The sequence below is a fragment of the Phyllostomus discolor genome, chromosome 6, assembly GCF_004126475.2.
Source record: "Phyllostomus discolor isolate MPI-MPIP mPhyDis1 chromosome 6, mPhyDis1.pri.v3, whole genome shotgun sequence".
Classification (NCBI taxonomy): domain Eukaryota; kingdom Metazoa; phylum Chordata; class Mammalia; order Chiroptera; family Phyllostomidae; genus Phyllostomus; species Phyllostomus discolor.
This window is the reverse complement of record NC_040908.2, coordinates 62,842,887-62,862,810: the sequence shown is the minus strand read 5'-3', so window position 1 is coordinate 62,862,810 and position 19,924 is coordinate 62,842,887. Positions and strand designations below refer to the sequence as shown.

The window sequence follows — 19,924 nt, the reverse complement described above, 5'->3', positions numbered from 1 at the left end:
AGGCCTCTTAGTTAAAGAATCTCCTAACTATAAACCCCAGAGAAACTTTCACATTCATGTGCAAGGAGGTTCCACAAGATCATCAGAGTAGCACTGTCTGTAAAAGCAAAAATGGGAAACAAGCTTACTGTCTATTGATATGAGAGCAGATAGTTCATAGTATTCATATGGTGGAATGTTATAGAGCTATAAAAGTGAATGAATTAGAAACTCGCATCTCAGCATACATTAATATAAAAAACAGTGGTTAAAGCAAATTGCAAAGGAATAAACAATATGTATAATAACATTTATGTAAAGTTTTAAATCATGCAAAGCAATATTTAGTTTACTTAAGGATACATACATATAATACATATTTAGTAAAAGTTCAAAGAAATGTATGGGAATGAGATATGCTGAGTTCACGATATATTTACCTCTGAGTGAAGAAGTTCATTAGAAAGCAGGAAGAGGCCCTGGTCGGACCAATGGATGCATAAGTAAGAGCAACTACAAACTGATGTTTCTCTCTCACTCCCATATTCCCATTCATTCTCTCTCTCTCAAAAAAAATCAATTTTTAAAAAGTAGGAAGAGTACATTCCAGGAAGAAGGAGCAGCATGTACAATAAAGTGAGTTTGTGCAATAACTTGGCATTTACAGGAATCAGTAAAGGTTTAACGTTGCTGGGTCATAATATGAAAGCAGGGTGGGGAAGTGAAGGCCATAGGAAGGTAATGAGATCAGGGAGGTGCATAGAAGCCTGCCAGTATTCACTTTTGACTTCTCAACAGACAATGGAAGCCCGTAATAACTTCTAGGTAGACCCCTTTGGCAACAATATGGGCAGTAGATTGGAATGGTGAAGTCTGAGGAAGGCTATCAGTTATGCAGCCACTGCCATGGTTCTAACAAAAGAAAAGCTGAAATTAGACAGTGGTAGTGTGACAGGAAAGGATATCTAAGAGTAACTTGCATAGTGCACCAGGAGACATGCCCATCAACAAGAAAGTGAGTAGAACATTGTACAGCAATGAAACAAATAACACGTTTATACTACAGTTTGAATGAACCTCAAAATGTTGAGCAAAGCAAGTCCCAGAACCGCACAGGGAAAAATATAAACCTTACTAAATTCAAAAACAATGTAAACTTTTTAAACTATAAGTGTGTGCGTGTGTGTGTGTGCATATTTGTGTATATGGAAGGAAGTGATGACTACAAACCAGGGTAGTGATTTCTTTGGGAGGTAGGGAATAAGATGATGAGATGTGTGTGTATATGTACATACATGGACATATACACATATTTAATAGCGAGGGAGAGAAAGAGGGAGAAGAGGGACAGGGAGAACCAGAACAGAAAGAGAGGTCATTTACAGACCAATGATGACAGCATATCATGACCGAGAATTTTGTTTAATCTACTTTGTCTACTAAAGGTTTGACAAAAGGACAGAGAGATAAAGCAGGAGATAATGTATTTTTCAGATGCTGTGGAGGTAATCTGTGGATTCCAGGCTTACTTTTTTTTTCCTTAGTTGGCTGCAGATTCACTCTCAGAAGGGCAAGAGCTCCCACGAGCTTTTCCTTGCCTCCAATAGGAGGGTGGGAAATTGGCTACGGAATACGAGGGTACAGCCATATTAGAGCGGAGCCCCGGAAATGGCGGGCGAAGGGGCGGGGCAAGAAGGAAGGCGGGGCTAAGGGGGCTTTCTGGGAGGGGCGACTAGCGCAAGCGCATTAGCTCGCCTTTCCGTCATGGCGCAGGGGCCGGCCAGTCAGCCGCCGGTGGTGGCGGCGACTTCCCCTCAGGAGTCCCGGTCTCCGCCTCCTCCTCCTACCCCGCCTGTTCAGCGGCGGAGGCGGTGGTGGCGGCAGCGGCTGTCCTTGCCTCTCCGCCATCTCCACCTCGGCCTATCCCCCGGCCGGCGGCGTTGGCGGGGAGGGGGACAGTAGTTGTAGACGCCCGCCCTTTCGCCTCAAAGAAGGTGAGTTCCCGCCCGGCGGCGGGGGCGGCCCCGCCTTCAGCCCCTCCACTCCCCGGCCCAGTGAAAGGCCCTGCGCACCAAGCCCGCCGGCCGCGCCCCGATGTGCAAATGGCCGACCCGGTAGTGGTCCGAGTGCCTCCGCTCTTCTCGTCACCCGCGCCAGGAGAGGGACGCCTAGGGCCCCAGGTGGCGTTGGAGGCAAAAGGGACGCCTCAGCGTGCTGAGGAAACCGAGGTGTGAGTGAGAAAGAGGCGGCCAGGTAGGGCCGGTGGACCTGGAGTGCAGGGAGGCAGGGGCCTTGATGAGGAAACTCAAGATTGAGGGGTCAGAGATACGGAGATAAAAGGCCCGAGCCGTGGAAGGGAGCACATCTCTGTGGGTGGATCCGACACCTGGAAAACAGAAACCTCACAGTAGGATAATTAGGGAGAAGTGGAGTTAGGAATTTGGGGACAGTAGGACATAGCATCTGGGAGAAGGAAGGAGGGGCTCAGGTTTTCGAGGGACCACTTTGGAGAAGTTTCCTTGGCTTTTTTGAGGATAACACCCTGTTAAAACAAACTTTCAAGATTACAGGCCTATCTAAAACTCTGAACTGAGCTTTAGTATGTACCTATCAAAGTCAAATAAAACAAAGCCGGACATCAGAAGGGTGAAAACATTTTATTCAGCAACTAACAGTAGGTAGGGAAAAGCGCTGAGCTTCTTTCGATTTACGCAGACGTGACTGGGCGTTTGAAAGGGAAAAGGAAGGCGTGGGGAGTAGAGTCAGGTAGACTCGGAGAAGTGGAAATGACGAAGGGTCGTTAGTGTGAATGCGGTTAGCTGTGTCTGCCTGCTGACATTAGGAAATTAGGGTTCTTCCACGGTGACTGGGGGACTGAGGCCTAAACTTCCTGATGGTTGCATTTCAAAGGAATGACTTTCAGGTCCTTAAGAAAGACAACCCTGAGTTACAGGAGATACCGTACATCTTCAAGGGTCAGAGGAAGGAGTCATAATTGAAAGCCTTTTTAGTAAGTACTCTTAAAAAGAAATAAGGCTATCATCAGGTGTTAAAACAGTAAATTTCTTTGGACATCCCTGAGCTTATCCTAACAAGCTGAAAAGGTCATCGCGGGAATTTCATCTTAGGCCGCTAGAGGCCATGGTTAAATTTGGTCAAGTTTCTTTGTGCAGGGGTTTGGAAGGAGTGACCCTGCCAAAAGTCTTTATGGTTCTCACCAACACATTTTCCCTAATACGAAATGCTATTTCTTGATTGTTTCCATCTAAGAGACGTTAAATTCTTGCAAGACTATCTGCAAACAGCCTGCTTTTTCCAAACTGAGATAAGGCTATAAGGCAGTTTGCGAATGGTTTTAGATGGAGTTTGATCCCACTGCAGAAGATCTCAGTAAAACATTGAGCCAACTTCACTTTAATGATTAACTTCTAGTATTTACTGTATTGCCTTAGGTTGCTTTTTGTCTCCAGAGTGAAAGATGGTGGAAGCCAGAATTATCTTAAAATAATTCCTTTCATCTGGAGGGACACCAATAAATATAATAAGCTCATAAAAATAATTTTGTATTTACCCTCCTCCATGATATATTCTAATTTTGTGTGCTTTTCCATAATCTTTTACATCTTTCACTGTGGAGGAATAACAAAGTAGTAAAATATAAATTTCTTAAAATGTTTTGTAAGCATTCTATATAAATTTCATTCACTAAAATGGGAAATTAGAAATTCATTGCAACTAGATGTGCCATTAAGTATCTTAGTGAGGGCAATTTGAAAGACTAGATTTAATGTCTTCAGTCAGCCTGGGTTAGCATCATTTTCAGAGATAAATCTGAATTTTTGGTTTTCATAACAAATATCCCACCTCTCACCAACAAGTAAGCCTGAGCAGTTTATAAGAGTCAAGACTACAGTTCTATTTGGCTGTCATAACCAGATTGTAGGAAGATTTGGAAACAGTTTCTTGTGGAAAAAACGCTTTTTAGCTGACTTGGCATTTTGGGGGTTTTTTTGTGTGATGACTGAATATGTACAGAATTACTAAAGACTTAATGATGTCAGTCCACACAATGCTAGCCAATAACCTTTTATACCACTTCTGGGTAATATAATGAGAATACTGGAATAAGAGTCTTGACTAGTCATAGGTTCTAGTTGTGATTTCTCCACTAGCTGTATGACCCTATCTCCCAAACTTTTCTTTGAGCTTTGTCATCTGTGGGGAAGAGCAATTGGATTAACCTAATTGAGTACCTGTGGTTTTTCGGACCATAAGATGCACCTAAGTATTAGAGAAGGAAAATAGGGGAAAAATTTTTTAAGCAAAAAATGTAAAATATTTAATAATGTAAATAACAATATTTCACCAATGTAAATGTAAACAGAACTCAACAGCAGCATTAACAACCATTATTCCTCCCAAATTGGTGGGGGCTGGGCGGGGGGGGGGGGGGCGTCTTATAGTTCAAACAATACAGTAGTTTTCAACCAAAGGAAAACTTGCCCCTGACCCCAACCCCTGAGGACATTTGGCAACTTCTAGAGATTTTTTTGGTTTTCACCACCTGGCAAGGAAGGGCATAGTGAGAGCAGAGGCTACTGGCATCTGTTTGGTATAGGCCAGAGATGCTGCAAACATCCTAAAATGCACAGGATAGCTGCACACACACACAAAACAAAGGATTCTTCTACCCAGAATGTCAACAGTATTGAGGTTGAGGAACTCTGCACTTAACCAAACTCTGAGGTCCTGGACAACTTTAAAATTGTGAGCTGATTTATGGTTTTGTGTTGATAATTATTCTATGTATTGGCTATATACTAGAATGGTAATTCATAAAACATGAAACTTTGACCTAGAATGGCCGTCAAATAACATTTATAGAGTAATGAAATTTCTGTTGACATAGGATTGAGACTATTTTATTCACTAGGATTTGAAAAAACATAATTTATTTCAGTAACTATTCAGTTAACTATTACTTAACAAATGGTAAATATTTGATATATTCTCTTTAAAACACTAGTGAGACTAAATATATTTTTAGTTTAAATATGCATAAAAGCCTTAAATAATTGCCAATTAAGAGTACATGAACAAGCACATAACTGAAAGACTGCAGGTTTCATTCCTGGTCAGGGGACATACCTAAGTTGAAGGTTCGATCTCCAGTCCAGGCACATATGGGAGACAACCAGTCAGTGACACTCTCTCTCACATGGATGCTTCTGTTTCTCCCTCCCTCTCTGAAAGCAATGAAAAAAATGTCCCCAGGTGAGGATTAAAAACAAAAAGCAAATTTTGTTAGAAGATTCTTTCAGGATTTTAGCAATTACAAAAAGGAAAAATTTGTAATATGAGATCTAAAAAAAAAGCTAACTGCAATGGTAAGAATGCAAATAGTGTCTACAATAATCACTGTGTTCTTCAAACTGTAGAATGCTACAATCTTTGTAATGAGTAAGTAAATAATACTATGCAAAGTAATATTAAAAATAGAACTAGCATCAAAATTTTCTGAGGGAAGATTTCTACAACACCCAGAATTTACTACTATGCCTTCTTTCTTTCCTGTAATGGTTCCTATTGCCCACCATGTTCACAGGAGTTTGGTATATATACAGTTAGTTCAAATGCCCAACTATGTTAATTTGTAAGGAATTTCAGGTTATATAGAACACCTACAAGTTACTTAAACACTTTTTCAGGCAGGAATTGAACACATGGAGGAATGGAACACAGAGGAAAAGGAAGGGCAGATGTGAAAGATAATGATAGAATCTGAGTTTATTTCAAAATCAAATTCATGTTTTTGAATACTATGCTTCTCTACTCCCCACTTCCATTCTTCTGGGTAATAATTATAATAGTAGTAATAACTTTTCTTCCTCTTTGTTATTCTGACCTCACTGGCATGAAAGCCTTAGAATTATCCATGTTTCCTTACTCTTCTACCTTCTCTGTCCCCAGCTATCAAAAACTGCTTTCATTCCACCTGTAGAATGTCTTTTACATTCTTCCCTTCTTTTCTGTGCTGATTCAGTCCAATAGTCTCTTGCCTTCAATACCTTACTTACAATTATCCCCATTTTGAGTCTCATTTCTTCCTCTATTGACTGCAGAATTAAATTCAAATGCTCAAATAAAGCCTATTAGGATCTGGCTCCATTTTACCTCTACAGCACAGTCTTTCACTACCTTTATGCATATCTTGTTTTGGCTAAAGCAGATAAGCCTTTTCTAATGTACTTCCCTCCTCCAAAATACCCTTTCTTTACTCATGGTTTCTTTAAATTTTACCCATCTCCTAAGGGTCAGTCCAAATCCACTCTCCACAAAGCCTTTCTCAAATCCCTCAGCAAGAGGACACTGTACTTTCCTATGTCTTATAGTACTAACATGTTTTTGTCCTACATTATAGTTCTTTGCTTATCATTTTTACAAAATTATAAATTCCTTGATATTAGGAATTGTCTTATTCCCTTATTTGTAATTCTCAGTGGGTGAAACAGCTATGTATATATAATGGAAAGAGTCAAGATAAACCAAAGTTTAAGATCTAGCTCTATCATTTAACGCATGTGCGAAGCTATTTTCTTTGAATCTTGGTGTCTTAATCTTCAAGGAAATTCCAGTTACTTTGCAGAGGTACAAGATAGAATAATCTATTACCTTGTTTGGCATACAGAAGTCAGTAATATTCATCTTTTTTCCTCTCTTGTCCCACATCACCATGGTACCTTGAAGACAAGCTTTAATTAATAGTGATAAAGTTTAATAAAGCCCAAAGGCATGGAGAACTTGAACTAAGTAGTGTTACAGGAATTGACAAATGAAGAGATAGAAATTCTTTTTATTTCTTATTTAGCTATTTCTTTAAATCCTCACCCAAGGATATGTTCATTGATTTTTTAGAGAGAGAGAGAAAAACATCACTGTGAGAGAGAAATATCAATACATTGCCTACCTTATGCTCCCTGACTAGGGATTGAACCCACAACCTTTTTGGTGTATGGGGCAATGCTCCAACCAAGGGAGACACTCAGCTAGGGCAAGAGATAGACTTGAAAAACAAAGCTAGATTTGACTTGAGTTAGAACTTGATAGGGTGAAATATGGCTGAGATTTTGAGCTCAGGAATATGTTACTATTTAATAGAGATAAAGTAAGAGCTTGGTGAGTGAAGCAGTTAAAGGTGACTCCAAGTGTCTTTAGTATCAGCTGTCAATGTGAGAAAACGTCCAGACTTACAGAGAATTTTTCTAAGAGTTTGAACCAAACTGACAGCACATGCTGGGAAGCAAGATCTCGAAAACTACAACAGGGATGTCAAACTCATTTTCACTGGGGGCCACATCAGCCTCGAGGTTGTCTTCAAAGGGCTGAATGTAATTTTAGGACTGTATAAATTAACTACTCCTTAAGTAGGGGCAAGGAAGCTCAGCGATGCCGCCCATTAGAAACAAGGTACAGGACTGGATAAAACAAATTCAGCCTGCAGACCTTATGTTTGCCACCTGTGCTCTAGAAAATAGCAGTTCTGCAGTTTCTTTTATGCATTTGAAATTAACAGAAGGGCCCTGGCTGGTATGGCTCAGTGGATTGAGCACCAGCCTGCAAACCAAAAGGTCACTGGTTTGATTCCAGTCAGGACACAAGCCTGGGTTGTGGGCCAGGTCCCCAGCTGGGGGCATGAAAGAGGCAACTGATCAGATGTATCTCACATGAAGACATTTCTTTCTCCCTCCCTTCCCCTCTTTCTGAAAATAAATAAAATCTTTAAAAGGAGGAAAAAATGAAATTAAGGAGGGAACTAAGGAAGATTACATAGAGGTAGAGGGAAGCAAAGGGGGAACTGAATTACAGGATAGTTAACAAGATTGTGTTCTCTTTGGATGGTTATTGCAAAGATGTGTTACCTAGATCAGCAATTTTCAGCCTTTTTCATCTCAGTACAAATAAACTGAGCACCAAACTTCTGCTACCCACCAAAAAAATTTTTTTGGCCAGTGTGACCAAAAAAGTAGGTATATTTTGACTAATTACTTAACCTTTTTACTCCGAAGTAGCTTTCTAAAAATAAATTCAGGTGCCTGTACTTGTATATAAGGATTTCTGGTACCAAGAATTAATTAATCAGACACAGTCTTATGCAACATGACCAATAAGATGAAAATCTATGGTAAGACCTATATATTTATGGTTTTAAGACAGGGCATTCACACCAGACAGCTATTATATTGGTTATTGTTATTTTTTTATTTGGCAATCTAAGGGGAAAGAGGTCAGTGCCTCTGACTAAATAATCAGGTATTGCATGTTTTAAAAATTCTTGTGGCACACCAGTTGAAAATAGCTGAACTAGATGCACAGAAACAATGGACAGGACCTGCTTATTGCAAAGATAAACCTTTTAGTAAGAAATATGCCTGGGGCATGACTATCCACCATGACCTGCCCCTTTAGGAATTTACATTCAGATAATCCTGTGAGGTAACTTTCCATAGAACCCCCACTTTTTTTTTTCTGTCCACACAGCTTAGAACGTTGACTTTCAGAAATAGACAATCTGGTATTAAGGGTTGAATGGAGAGGGATATTGTTGTTCTGTTTTAGGCTATCAAGCTTCTAAATGATTAGTCTTCAGTAAACCTTCGGTCTGTACTGTTTTAGTTGTTACAATATTTACCTGGTCTTATTAAAGATTTTTAAGCCCCTATGATGTGGCTCAGTTGGGCACCATCCCACAAACCAAGAGGTCACCAGTTCAAGGCACACACCCAGGCTTCAGGTTCGATCCCCAGTCAGATTGCATGCAGAAGGCAGCAGCCTATGTATGTTTCTCACATCGATGTTTCTTTCCCTCCCTATCTCCTTCCCTTCCCCTCTCTCTAAAATAAAAAATAATTAAATTGGTAAAAAAAAGATTTTTAATAGAAAAACCAATGTCATATCATCATGATCATATTGTATATATTAATTTTGAATTAAGAGGAGTTCTGGAAGCCTTTTTAGTTAAACTTTTTACCTTGCCTGACTTAAGAGTTAAATGTAATGTACATTATATACTTTAAAGCAACTAAAAATAATTTAGAAAGATATATAACAAATATTTTTAAATATTCATTAAGTCCTTTCTAAAATGGTTTTGATTTACAGCTCTTGAACATATTTTTAAGCAAATCTTTTTTACGAGTTTTGAGATTTTACTTTTTTATACTTTTAAAAATTTTTTTTTTAGGATTTCACTTATTTTTAAAGAGGGAAAGGAAGGAGAAAGAGAGGGAGAGAGAAACATCAATGTGCGGTTTCTGGGGGCCATGGCCTGCAACCCAGGCATGTGCCCTGACTGGGAATCGAACCTGCAGTGCTTTGGTTCACAGCCCAAGCTCAATCCACTGAGCTACGCCAGCCAGGGCCATAAGCAAATCTTTTAATCTATACACTGGTACTGAACATTAAGCTTAGTTTGAAGATTCCCTGTAGAACCTTTGAATTAAATTTGTATGGAGTTTTTAATTACAAAGTTATATATGTTCTTTGCAAAAATTAAAACAGTACAGACATGTGCAGGGAACAAATGTTAAATGTTCTGCCCTACTCCTTTTCTAACCCCATTTCCCATACCCCATTAAGTTTAGTACATATCTTTTCATTTTTTCCTATGGGTACGGCATCAAATCAGACTCATAAGAATCAGTAATATTACCCAATATTGAGGTTTACTAATTACTTAAAGCAGTGGTCCCAATCCCTTTTGGCACCAGGGACTGTTTTTGTGGAAGACAGTTTTTCCACGAGGGTGTGGGGGAGACGGGTGGGTGGTGATAGTTTTGGGATGATTCAAGTGTATTATATTCAAGTTCACCTCCTGCTGTGCAACCTGGTTCCTGACAGGCTACAGACCCATACTGGTCCTTGGCCCTGGAGTTGGGGGCCCTGACTTAAAGGGAAGAAGCAATCAAGAGGCTCTAATGAAAACAGATATCTAGTACATGAAAGATGGTTTCTCAAAACATACTTTCCCACACTGATGATGCATCTCTGACCCAGAATAATAGGTGAGCTAAGAGTCACCTCACACAGTGAAAGTGTTTCAATTATCAGCATTTTATATCCCAGAGTTGTGAGCTTGTGACATTGTTCAGGGAATTATGCCTCAGAGATCCTGGATTTATCTACTATAGGTAATCTTTAGCCAGGGACATCTTGTTAAGAGTATTTCAGAGATAAGTTCCCTTCCTCCTAGCAAATGTCATTAGGCTCTTTACTCAAGGTCCAAAGGTCACCTGCCTTCTTCCCCAGTCCACCTCCCAGGAAAGCTAGTGAATGGATTTATAGTCCTTCCTTACAATCAATGTGTATGCATATATTTAAATTTTAGTTCTGTATGGTTGAGTTTTTATACTAAAATCGCATTTTAGATGAATAGGTATGTAGGTAGATGCAGTTCTATATCTATACACCATTAATATATCATTAACATTGGTCTCTGTGGTTCCAACTCATTTAAATGGCTGCATAGAAAGTATTTTTGATGTTCCATGATTAGCATTGTGTTTATAAACTAGCAAACTTCTACAAAATTTAAACTGTTAGGAGATTTAGGTACAGACTTCAAGTGTAAATGTAGTAATTTTAACATAGATTTTTTATTGTGGTGAGAAACATTTTTAGCAAATGTGCTAGAAATTAATACATGAATATGATGGTAGCTTTGAGTGGTTTGTCTAATCCTTGTTTAATGAACCTTGCTTGTGGTCATGTTTGTGCCAACTGTGGAAGACAGTTGCCTACCACAGGTAATGATGGTTTGTGGTTCCTCCATGGGATTCTCAGATGACATTAGTGATATCACTAGAATTATTGAATATCTTAAAATTGATTGCATTTCTTGAGGTGGTCATCTATAAAAAACAAAATTCCAAGACTTGGTTTCTTAGCCCAGCCTTTCAGTACTAGTACCCCAGATAATTTCCATCAAGTCCAGATTCCTGCGGGTGCCCCAGTAACTTCTCCTTCAGAATAGTATTTTCTGGACTAAGTAAAAATATATTATCATATTTAATATTATAGTCGTACTAAGTGTTTTTCATACTAAATGAGCAAAAGCTAGTACTATGGTCTTTCAAGCACTCAGGAAATTAAGATTTGAGATGGTATATGAAATGGTATCTAGTTGAAGATTAAAAATATACCTTAAAGTTTAATATGAATTTCTATCTTACCTTCCTTTATTTTATTCATAGATACCATGTGAATGAACAGAGACTGAACATTTTATAGATACTTTTTGTAAAAGGCAAATGTCAGGGGTATCAAATTCATCTTCACCAGGGGCCACATCAGCCTCATGGTTGCCTTCAAAGGGCCAAATGTAATTTCAGTGCCTTAACAGTTAAGGAGTAGCTACATTTATATAGCCCTAAAATTATTTTAGCCCTTTAAAGGCAACTGCAAGGCTGATGTGGCCCTCAGTGAAAATGAATTTGACACCTCTGGCATGTGAGGAGTAGTAAATAGTTTGAATCACAAAGGGTTTCACATTATCCAGTAGGTTGAAAATAAAGATCTTCTAAATCACAGGATTATTTCTCCTGAAGCTGATACTTTGATTTGAAAGCCAGCAAAAGCTATTCTTAAACTGTTAGTTCAGACTAAATATATTAAAAATTATGAAGTGTAAATTTGGGGTTACTTTATTCTAAAATAAACAAAATACTAAGTTTTCCAGGGTAAAATACATCTCAAAAAGTGAGCTTTATTATCAGTTTTACATGAAGCAAAATGGTAAGAAACTGGAGGTGACTTTTGTGAATTTTCAGATGATTGAACTATAGTAATGATATTTTAAAATTTGAATGATTTTATAACAAGATTGTGGCGGTTCTCAGGTGAGTGGGAGTGGCATATTGGACAAAAATAAATTTTGTAACCTTTGTGTCATGTTTTTTAGCTCCCCAGTTGTTGCACAGTCTCACTATTTGGGAAAAATTTATGCTAGGAAACTGAAGCAATTAATGGGTGAATATGATCAGATTTCTCCACCACGTTCTCAGCCTGATAAGGGTAAGGTTCCTTTCAGCTCTTTATTGATCTTTGCACCATCTGTGGTTTTTGGAACTAGTTTTTTTTACTTACCATGTCTTCAAGGTTCATACATGTGGTACCATGTATCAGTAGTTCATCCTTTTTTATTCCTGAATAATATTCTATTGTGTGAATATACATTTAATGCATTCATCAGTTGAAGGACATTAAGTTGTTTCTGCTTTTTAGCTGTTGCGAATAATGCTGCTATGAACATTTGTATACAAGTTTTTGTATGAACACAGGTTTTCAATTCTCTTGGGTATATACCTAAGTAAAATTGCTGGGCCACAGGTAACTCTGTATTTAACATTTTGAGGAACTCCCAAACTGTTTTTCAGAGTAGCTGCAACATTTTACATTCCCACCAACAGTGAATAAAGTTTACAATTTTTCCACATCCTTACATTTAATATCACTTGTCATTTTGATGATCAGTCATTTTAACCATGGTAGTGAGTATGAAGAAAAATCTTTTTTCCTGTTTCTTATTTTTTTTATTTTTTATCGAATTTATTGTGGTGACATTGGTTAATACAATTAAATAAGTTTCAGGTATACAATTCTATAATATACCATCTATATATTGTATTATGTGTAAAATTTTTTTGAGTTTTTTAATTGTATTTTTTTTTATGTTTGTAAAGTGGATAAATTTTTCTCTCTTTTTTTATTGTTCAAACATAGTTGTCTCCATTTTCCCCACCTCTCCCCGTCTCCCCACCCATTGCCACTGCCCACCCTCGATCCTAACCCCCTTTGGCTTTGTTCATGTGTCCTTTATGCATGTTCCTTGATGACTCTTCTCCCTTTACCCCCGATATTCCCTCCTATCTCCCCTCTGGTCACTGTCAGTTTGTTCTTTATTTTTCCATTACTGTTTAGTCCCCTTATACTCCCCTTCTCATCCCTTCACCACAATCACCGCACTATTGTCCATACCCATTAGTCTTTTTTTCTTTTTACTCAATCCCTCTACCCGCTACCCTCCCCTTATTAAAAAATTTCAAACATAAAAGTAGAGAAGAGTAGTATGAACTTTCATGCACCCATCATTTACTTTAAACAATTATCAACATCTTTTTAATCTTATTAGTGACTTTTTAAAAACAGCTTTATTCAGGTATAGTATACAATAAACTGTACACTACCAGTCAAAATGGCAGTATAAGCAGATGTGACTCACCTCTTTGCAGAACCACATCAAAATTACAACTAAAATATAGAACAACCATCACTCAAAACTGTCAGAAATCAAGTTGAATGGAAGTCTGACAACTACAGAATTAAGAAACCACATCCATCTAGAATGGTAGGAGGGATGCAGGTGTGGGACAGGCTGGTCCCTCATCCATGTGTAGTGGATAAAAATTTGTGAGGCATATCTTGGAAGCAAGGCATATCCTGGGAGCAAGGAATCTCAGCCCCACACCAGACACCCCCAGCCCAGGGTTCCAGTGCCAGGAAGATAAGTATCCACAACTTCTGGTTTCAAAACCAGCAGGAATTGAGTCAATGGAAGAAACTGTTGGAGCCCCAAGCAGTTCCTCATAAAGAATCCACACACAGGGACTCACCTACTCAGACTCACTACCTCTGAGTTCCAGCACCAGGGTAGCAGCTTGAAAGGCACTAGAGGTACACAGGAAGAAACTGAAGTGTCTGGCATCAAGGCGAACAGAGGCCATTGTCCCTTTTCTAAACCATCCCCCCACATAGCCATAAGCTGATGCCATATCTGAGACTCCATCAACCTGGCTAACACTGGTTGACCCACCTTGGAGATCCCTAGAGACTCCACCTGACTATTTATGGGCCCACCCAAGCTGCTTTTCCATATAAATAGGTGGTCTTGGCTCTTGCTTTACAACTTCCTAAATCTTGTCAAACAAGCAACAGCTGGCCTCAGTGAGCCCCAGGCGCAGCACAAGAGCAGCCAGACTGGATACACAGCTTGCATTCACTGGGAATCTCCAAGCCCAGCACAAGTCACAGCCATCTGATTGCTATATAGCTCAGGCAGGGTGGCCCAAGGCAAAACACAGGTGGGGGCTGACTTTGCCCTGCACCACCCAGGAAACCACAGGGTCAGCGCACCCAGTGGGCAGCTACAGACCACATTGGAGCACCACCACCCTGCCCTAGCATACCCAATTCTTCATAGAGGGTGGAGGTTGGTGGTCAGTTGTCACAGCCAATTCTTACAGCTGACTGGTTGGGTAAACCTCTCCCATTGACCTGTCAACAGCAACCAAGGCTCAACTACAAGAAGAGGGTGAACTCAGCCCACACAAAGGGCATACTTCAAGTACCCAGCTTGGGTGACAGGGGAGGCTGTGACACTGGACCCTACAGGACACATACCACATTGGGCCACATTACCAAAACACAGTCAAAGCAGCTCTACCTAAAACATAGAAACAAACACAGGAAGACTACCTAAACAAGGAGACAAAGAAATATGGTCTCAATAAAAGAACAGATCAAAACTTGAAAAAAGAGCTAAGCAAAATGGAGATAAGCAATGATCAGATGCAGTATTCAAAACACTGGTTATAAGGATGCTCGAGGAACTTAGTGGGCAGCATAAAAAAGATCTAACAGATACAAAGGATACACTAAGTAAAGAATAATTTATAGGTAAACAACAGTAGAATGGATGAAGCTGAGAATCAAATCAATGATTTGGAACATAAGGAAGCAAAAAACAACCGATCAGAACAAGAAGAAGAAAAAACAAAAAAAAATGAGGATAGTATAAGCAGCCTCTGGGACAACTTTGAGAGGTACAAAGGAGCTCATGGGGGTGCCAGATAGAGTAGAGAAAGAGCAAGAAATTGGAAATCTATTTGAAAAAATAATGAAAGAAAACTTCTCTAATTTGGTGAAGGAATAAACATGCAAGTTCAGGAAGCACAGAGAGGCCCAAACAAGGTGGATGCAAAGAGGCTCACTCTAAGACACATCATAATTAAAATGCCAGAGGTTAAAGATAAAGAGAGAACCTTAAAAGCAGCAAGAGAAAAGCAATTAGTTACCTACAGGAGAGTTCCCATAAGACTGTCCGCTGATTTCTCAGAAAATACTTTGTAGGCTAGAAGGGATTGGCAAGAAATATTCAAAGTCATGAAAAGCAGGGACCTACAGCCAAGATTACTGTACCCAGCAAATTTATCATTTAAAATCAAAGGGCAGATAAAGAGCTTCCCAGACAAGAAAGAAACTAAAGGAATTCATCCTCACCAAACCATTACTATATGAAATATTAGAGGGACTTATTTAAGAAAAAAATCAAAACTATGAACAATAAAAGGCAAAAAATACAAATCTATCAACAGTTGAATCTAAAAAACAAATTAGGCAAACAAGAAGAACAGAGACAGAATCATAGAATCTAGAGAGCCTTGTGGTGGTTGCTGGGTGGGAGATGGTTGTGAGGGGATGGGTGAAGAGGTGAGGGGATTAAAAAGTACAAATGGGTAGTTACAGAATAGCCATGGGGATGTAGAGTACAATATAGGAAATGGAATAGCCGGAGAACTTACACACATGACCCATGGACATGAACAATGGTGGGGGAATTGCCTGGGACGGGGGCGGGGGGGCGGGGGGCGGTAGAGGCAAGGGGCAAAATCAGGACAACTATAATAGTATAATCAATAAAATATTTTAAAAACAAACTGCACATATTTAAAGTACAATTTGATGGGAGTTTTTAAATATATCTTTTTTAATTTTTAGAGAGGGGAAAGGAGGAAAAAAAGGCAGATAAACATTGATAGGTTGCCTCTCATATGCCACTAAATGGGGACCTGGCCTGCAACCAGGCATATGCCCTGACTGGGAATCAAACCAGCAACCTTTCAGGTTACAGGCCTGCTCTCAGTCCACTGATCCATTGAGCCATACCAGGCAGGTCTGGTTTTTGACAAATGTATATGCCCATAAAATTACCAACACAATCAAGGTAGTAAACATATCTTTACCAAAAAAAATGCCCTTTGTAATGGCTTCCTCCCACCTCTTCTTGCCTCATCTCAAAGCAATCACTTTTAATACAGATAAATTTGCATTTTCTAGAGTTTCATATAAATGGTATCAAATATTATATACTGTTTTGTCAGACTTTTCACTCAGCATAATTATTTTGAGATTCATCCATGTTAAGTGTATCAATAGTTTATTCCTTTTTGTCAGTGATAGTATTCCACTTTATGAATATACCACTATTTGATTTATTTATTCACCTGTTGATCAACATTTAGGTGTTTTCCTTTCTGGGGCTATTACAAATAAAACTGCCATGAACATCCATGTATAAGTCTTCATATGGACATATATTTCCTTTTATTTTGGGTAAATATCTAGGAGTAGAATAACCAGCCCCTATGGTAGATGTATGTTTAACTTCCTCAAGCTGCCAAACTGTTTTCCAAGTGGTTGTACCATTTTACATCCCCACCAACGATGTATGAAAATTCTAATTGTTCTGTATCCTCACCAACACTGGTATTGTCAGTCTTTTTCATTTTAGTCATTCTAATAAGTGTACAGTGGTACCTCATTAAGGTTTCATTTGACATTGACTTGATGACTAATGGTATCTTTTCATGTGTTGGCCATTTGTGTATATTCTTTTCTGAAGAATCTGTTCAAATCCTTTCTATATATTAATCAAATATTTGTTACCTTATTTTATTCTGAATTTTTATACTATCTAAGTTGAATAGAATAGTAGCTAAATTTTCTGACTCACCAAATGAAACTTCCTGTAGACTTTCTTTTTAATCCCTAATTTCCAGATAAGATAGCTGATCACTAGTGACTCTATAGAGTGCTTTGTTAGGCTTATTTTTCTTTTAAAGGGAAGAAATGTTCAATTCTGCATGGGTTATGCTTACCTCCTAATCTTTGGAACTAAAATAATCACCAGAAATACCTAGGGCATTATCATCTCATAGTTAAGTACATTTTCTGCTTTATTTGTACTTATGCAGGATTTTAGGTAGGGTAAAGGAAGAGAAGCAAGAATAGTGCTATTCTTAGCCCCCCCCCCAAAAAGGAGTCACTAGCATAAGTATAGAATACTCAGAAATTTTTCCTGAAACTTTTCTCTGTAGCAATTCAACCCCCCTCTCAACTTTCACCTCCATTTCCTCCCTTAACCCTCCCACCAGCAGTTTAACAGAGAACAAACCAGAATGCATTCTAGAATGCTTTTTTCACCAATCAGAAGTAGTGGAATGAAACCTAAGCCCTATATAGAAGAGCTGGAACTCTGTTCTCTCATTTCCCCTCATCCCCTATACCTAGAGTTTTATCTCATAGCTGAATTTCTAATTTCTGGCATTCCCAAACCATTTTAGAAACATTCTTACGTTTTTAAGTCCTGCAGTACTCTAGTCAGGTGAGTGTGTGTTCACTTAATTTTGTTTGGGTAAACTGAAGAGTTTAAAGATTGAATTACTTCTTCATATTTCCATTCTCATAGAAAACAATAAACAATAATTTTTAAAAAAAACAAAAATGAAAGCAAGATACAAGAAACTAATTAATCATAACTTTAGAAAACAAATGAGCATTTAGATCAGGCCACCCACCATGGGTGTGTAGTCCTTATCTACACATCTTTACATGCCTTACATTTGTAGCCCTACAGCAAAATCTTAAATGTCAGCTCCTTTCTGCCTCTATCTCTCTTCTGAGAAGGATAGAATTCCCTGTGAGTAGTCTGGGAGATATTTAACTATCCTTTTGGTGTTATACACCAAAGTTATACACCAAAATGTTCCTTTTTGGTGTATAACTTTATGACATTTAACTGTTATGCTGAATTAGGTTTTAATTTGTTTGGACTTCTATGTTTTGTTTTGAAGCTGTCTTTAAAAGCAAAAGATATATTCAGAATAAAATAATCTAGTATAAAGAATTTTCTTTTATCTTCTCTACAGAGTATTCCCTTGTCAACCTAATGAAGCATTCAAAGAAGACATATGACTCTTTTCAAGATGAACTTGAAGATTATATCAAAGTGCAGAAAGCCAGAGGCTTAGAACCAAAAACTTGTTTCAGACAGATGAGAGAGGGCTATTTGGAAACCTGTAGGTACAAAGAAGAGGTTGATTTCAGACCCAGGTATAGAATGTTTGATCAAAGACTCCCATCTGAAACCATCCAAACCTACCCAAGATCATGCAGTATTTCACAAATTGTGGAAAACCAGTTACCTCAGTGGCTACCGACTCATGACAGCAGACTAACACTAGATTCCCTGAGCTACTGCCAGTTCACCAGGGACTATTTCTCAGAAAAACCGGTTCCCCTGAACCTTAGTCAGCAAGAGTACAATTACAGCACATACAGTGTAGACTCTAGAGTTTACGAGCACCTCTCAGAAAACAGTACCAGTGCCCATAAAGCCAGTCATAAACGGATGCATCACAAGAGAAAAAGGCATCCAGAGGAAAGCAGAGAAAAATCAGAGGAGAAGCAGCCCAAGCATAAGAGGGAAAAAGGCTGTGAGGAAATAGACTTAGACAAACACAAGAGCATCCAGAAAAAAACAGAGGTGGAAACAGTCAGGATCAGTACAGAAAAGCTTAAGAATCACAAGGAGAAAAAAAGACGAGATGTAGCCTCCAAGAAAGAGGATCGTAAGCATAGAAAAGAGAAAAAGGAACAAGGTAAAGAAAGAACCGAGGAAGAAATGCTTTGGGACCAATCTATCCTTGGATTTTGAAGCTCTTGAGTTGATTCTCCTGAGGTTAAACTGAAAAAATCATTGAGTAGCTTGGTTTTCTGATGTTCATGTTCATAGCACTTTTCTCATATAAACAGGTACTTTAACTTCTAACAAAGGCCAAGTGAACAGAAAGTATTTAGTATGCTTGATCTCCAACATGGAAATTACTTTTCTCCATTTTCTAATAGCATTATTACATTTTTCTTATATATAATGTAACTTCCCTTAATGAGAGTAGCTTTGCTTTTACTCATCAAATTGTTATGCTGATGGAAGTATTTTTCCTTTGTGAAGTCAGTTATTTTAAATTGGAGGATTAATAGGCTTTGTAGAATCTATTTCTTGATTGGGTTTGTTTTACTTTGGGGTGGGGTATTTTTATGTTCATTGGTTTTCTCAATGAAGCAATTTAGATTTTTTTCCCTCTGTTAGATATATGTTTCATTTTGTTGAAGCTCTTTGTATTTTCTATATTTTCTTTGGAGCATCTATATTGAAAAGTGGAAATTGAAATACATTAAAATAATATGCTTAGGTGACATATAGTTTTAAAAGTTTCAAAGAGTTGATACAAAATCAGTTTATAACAAGTATTTATAATAAAGTGTTCTAATTTTACATTTGTTCTGTGTCAATGATCTCTTCCTATTCAATGATGATTTTCTTCCAGAAGAGTAGTAACTGAGCAGTTTGTACTTAAAAGGCAAGATCTTTGGGGTAGGTCACACTTTACAGCTATAAAAAATCCCTTAACTACTATACCTTACTCATTCATATTTAAACTCATTTTACCCCCTCTCTCCTCAGTGTTCTTTCATAGCCTGCTGCCTTACCCCTGGCCCCTCTTGGAATCACCACCTTACCAAGCCTTCTAACTCACTGGGCCCCAAATAGCAAAGATGAAAGGAAAGAATGGGGAGAAGAAGAGAGAAGGGGAAGGGTAGGGACCCATTTCATTTTATACTATGACCACAAACCTTCAATCCTTCAAGGTTTCCCTAGTAAGTCTCCCATTCAGAGATATCTTTTACATTCTCCCCCCTCTCTGCTAAGCTTCCCTTTCCTTCTGCTACCCATATAGACCCCCTTTCTCTGCTGAAGGCTTCGCCTCAC

General features: G+C 38.5%; 1 protein-coding gene across 4 annotated transcripts; it reads left to right on the top strand.

The window, feature by feature from the left end:
* The first annotated feature begins 1,739 nt into the window (after positions 1 to 1,739).
* On the top strand, positions 1,740 to 19,429 carry KRCC1 (lysine rich coiled-coil 1). 4 transcript variants are annotated; one of them, XM_028516601.2, is made up of 3 exons: positions 1,740 to 1,973; positions 11,936 to 12,048; positions 18,021 to 19,429. In XM_028516601.2, the coding sequence occupies exons 2-3, from the start codon at positions 12,000 to 12,002 to the stop codon at positions 18,806 to 18,808; spliced, it is 837 nt and encodes a 278-aa protein (XP_028372402.1). In that variant the 5' UTR covers positions 1,740 to 1,973; positions 11,936 to 11,999; the 3' UTR covers positions 18,809 to 19,429. The 4 variants fall into 4 exon arrangements, with proteins under 4 accessions (XP_028372402.1, XP_028372403.1, XP_035884151.1 ...); XM_036028258.1 differs by lacking the exon at positions 1,740 to 1,973 and adding an exon at positions 2,126 to 2,207; XM_036028257.1 differs by lacking the exon at positions 1,740 to 1,973 and adding an exon at positions 9,873 to 10,040.
* The last annotated feature ends 495 nt before the right edge of the window (positions 19,430 to 19,924 follow it).

Coding starts and splice junctions, on each gene's coding strand:
- KRCC1 (XM_036028257.1), top strand. CDS start 9,982: ATGGTTTCTCAAAACATACTTTCCCACACTGATGATGCATCTCTGACC. Junction 10,041..11,935: donor TCTCTGACCCAGAATAATAG/GTGAGCTAAGAG, acceptor CATGTTTTTTAG/CTCCCCAGTTGTTGCACAGT. Junction 12,049..18,020: donor ACGTTCTCAGCCTGATAAGG/GTAAGGTTCCTT, acceptor TCTTCTCTACAG/AGTATTCCCTTGTCAACCTA.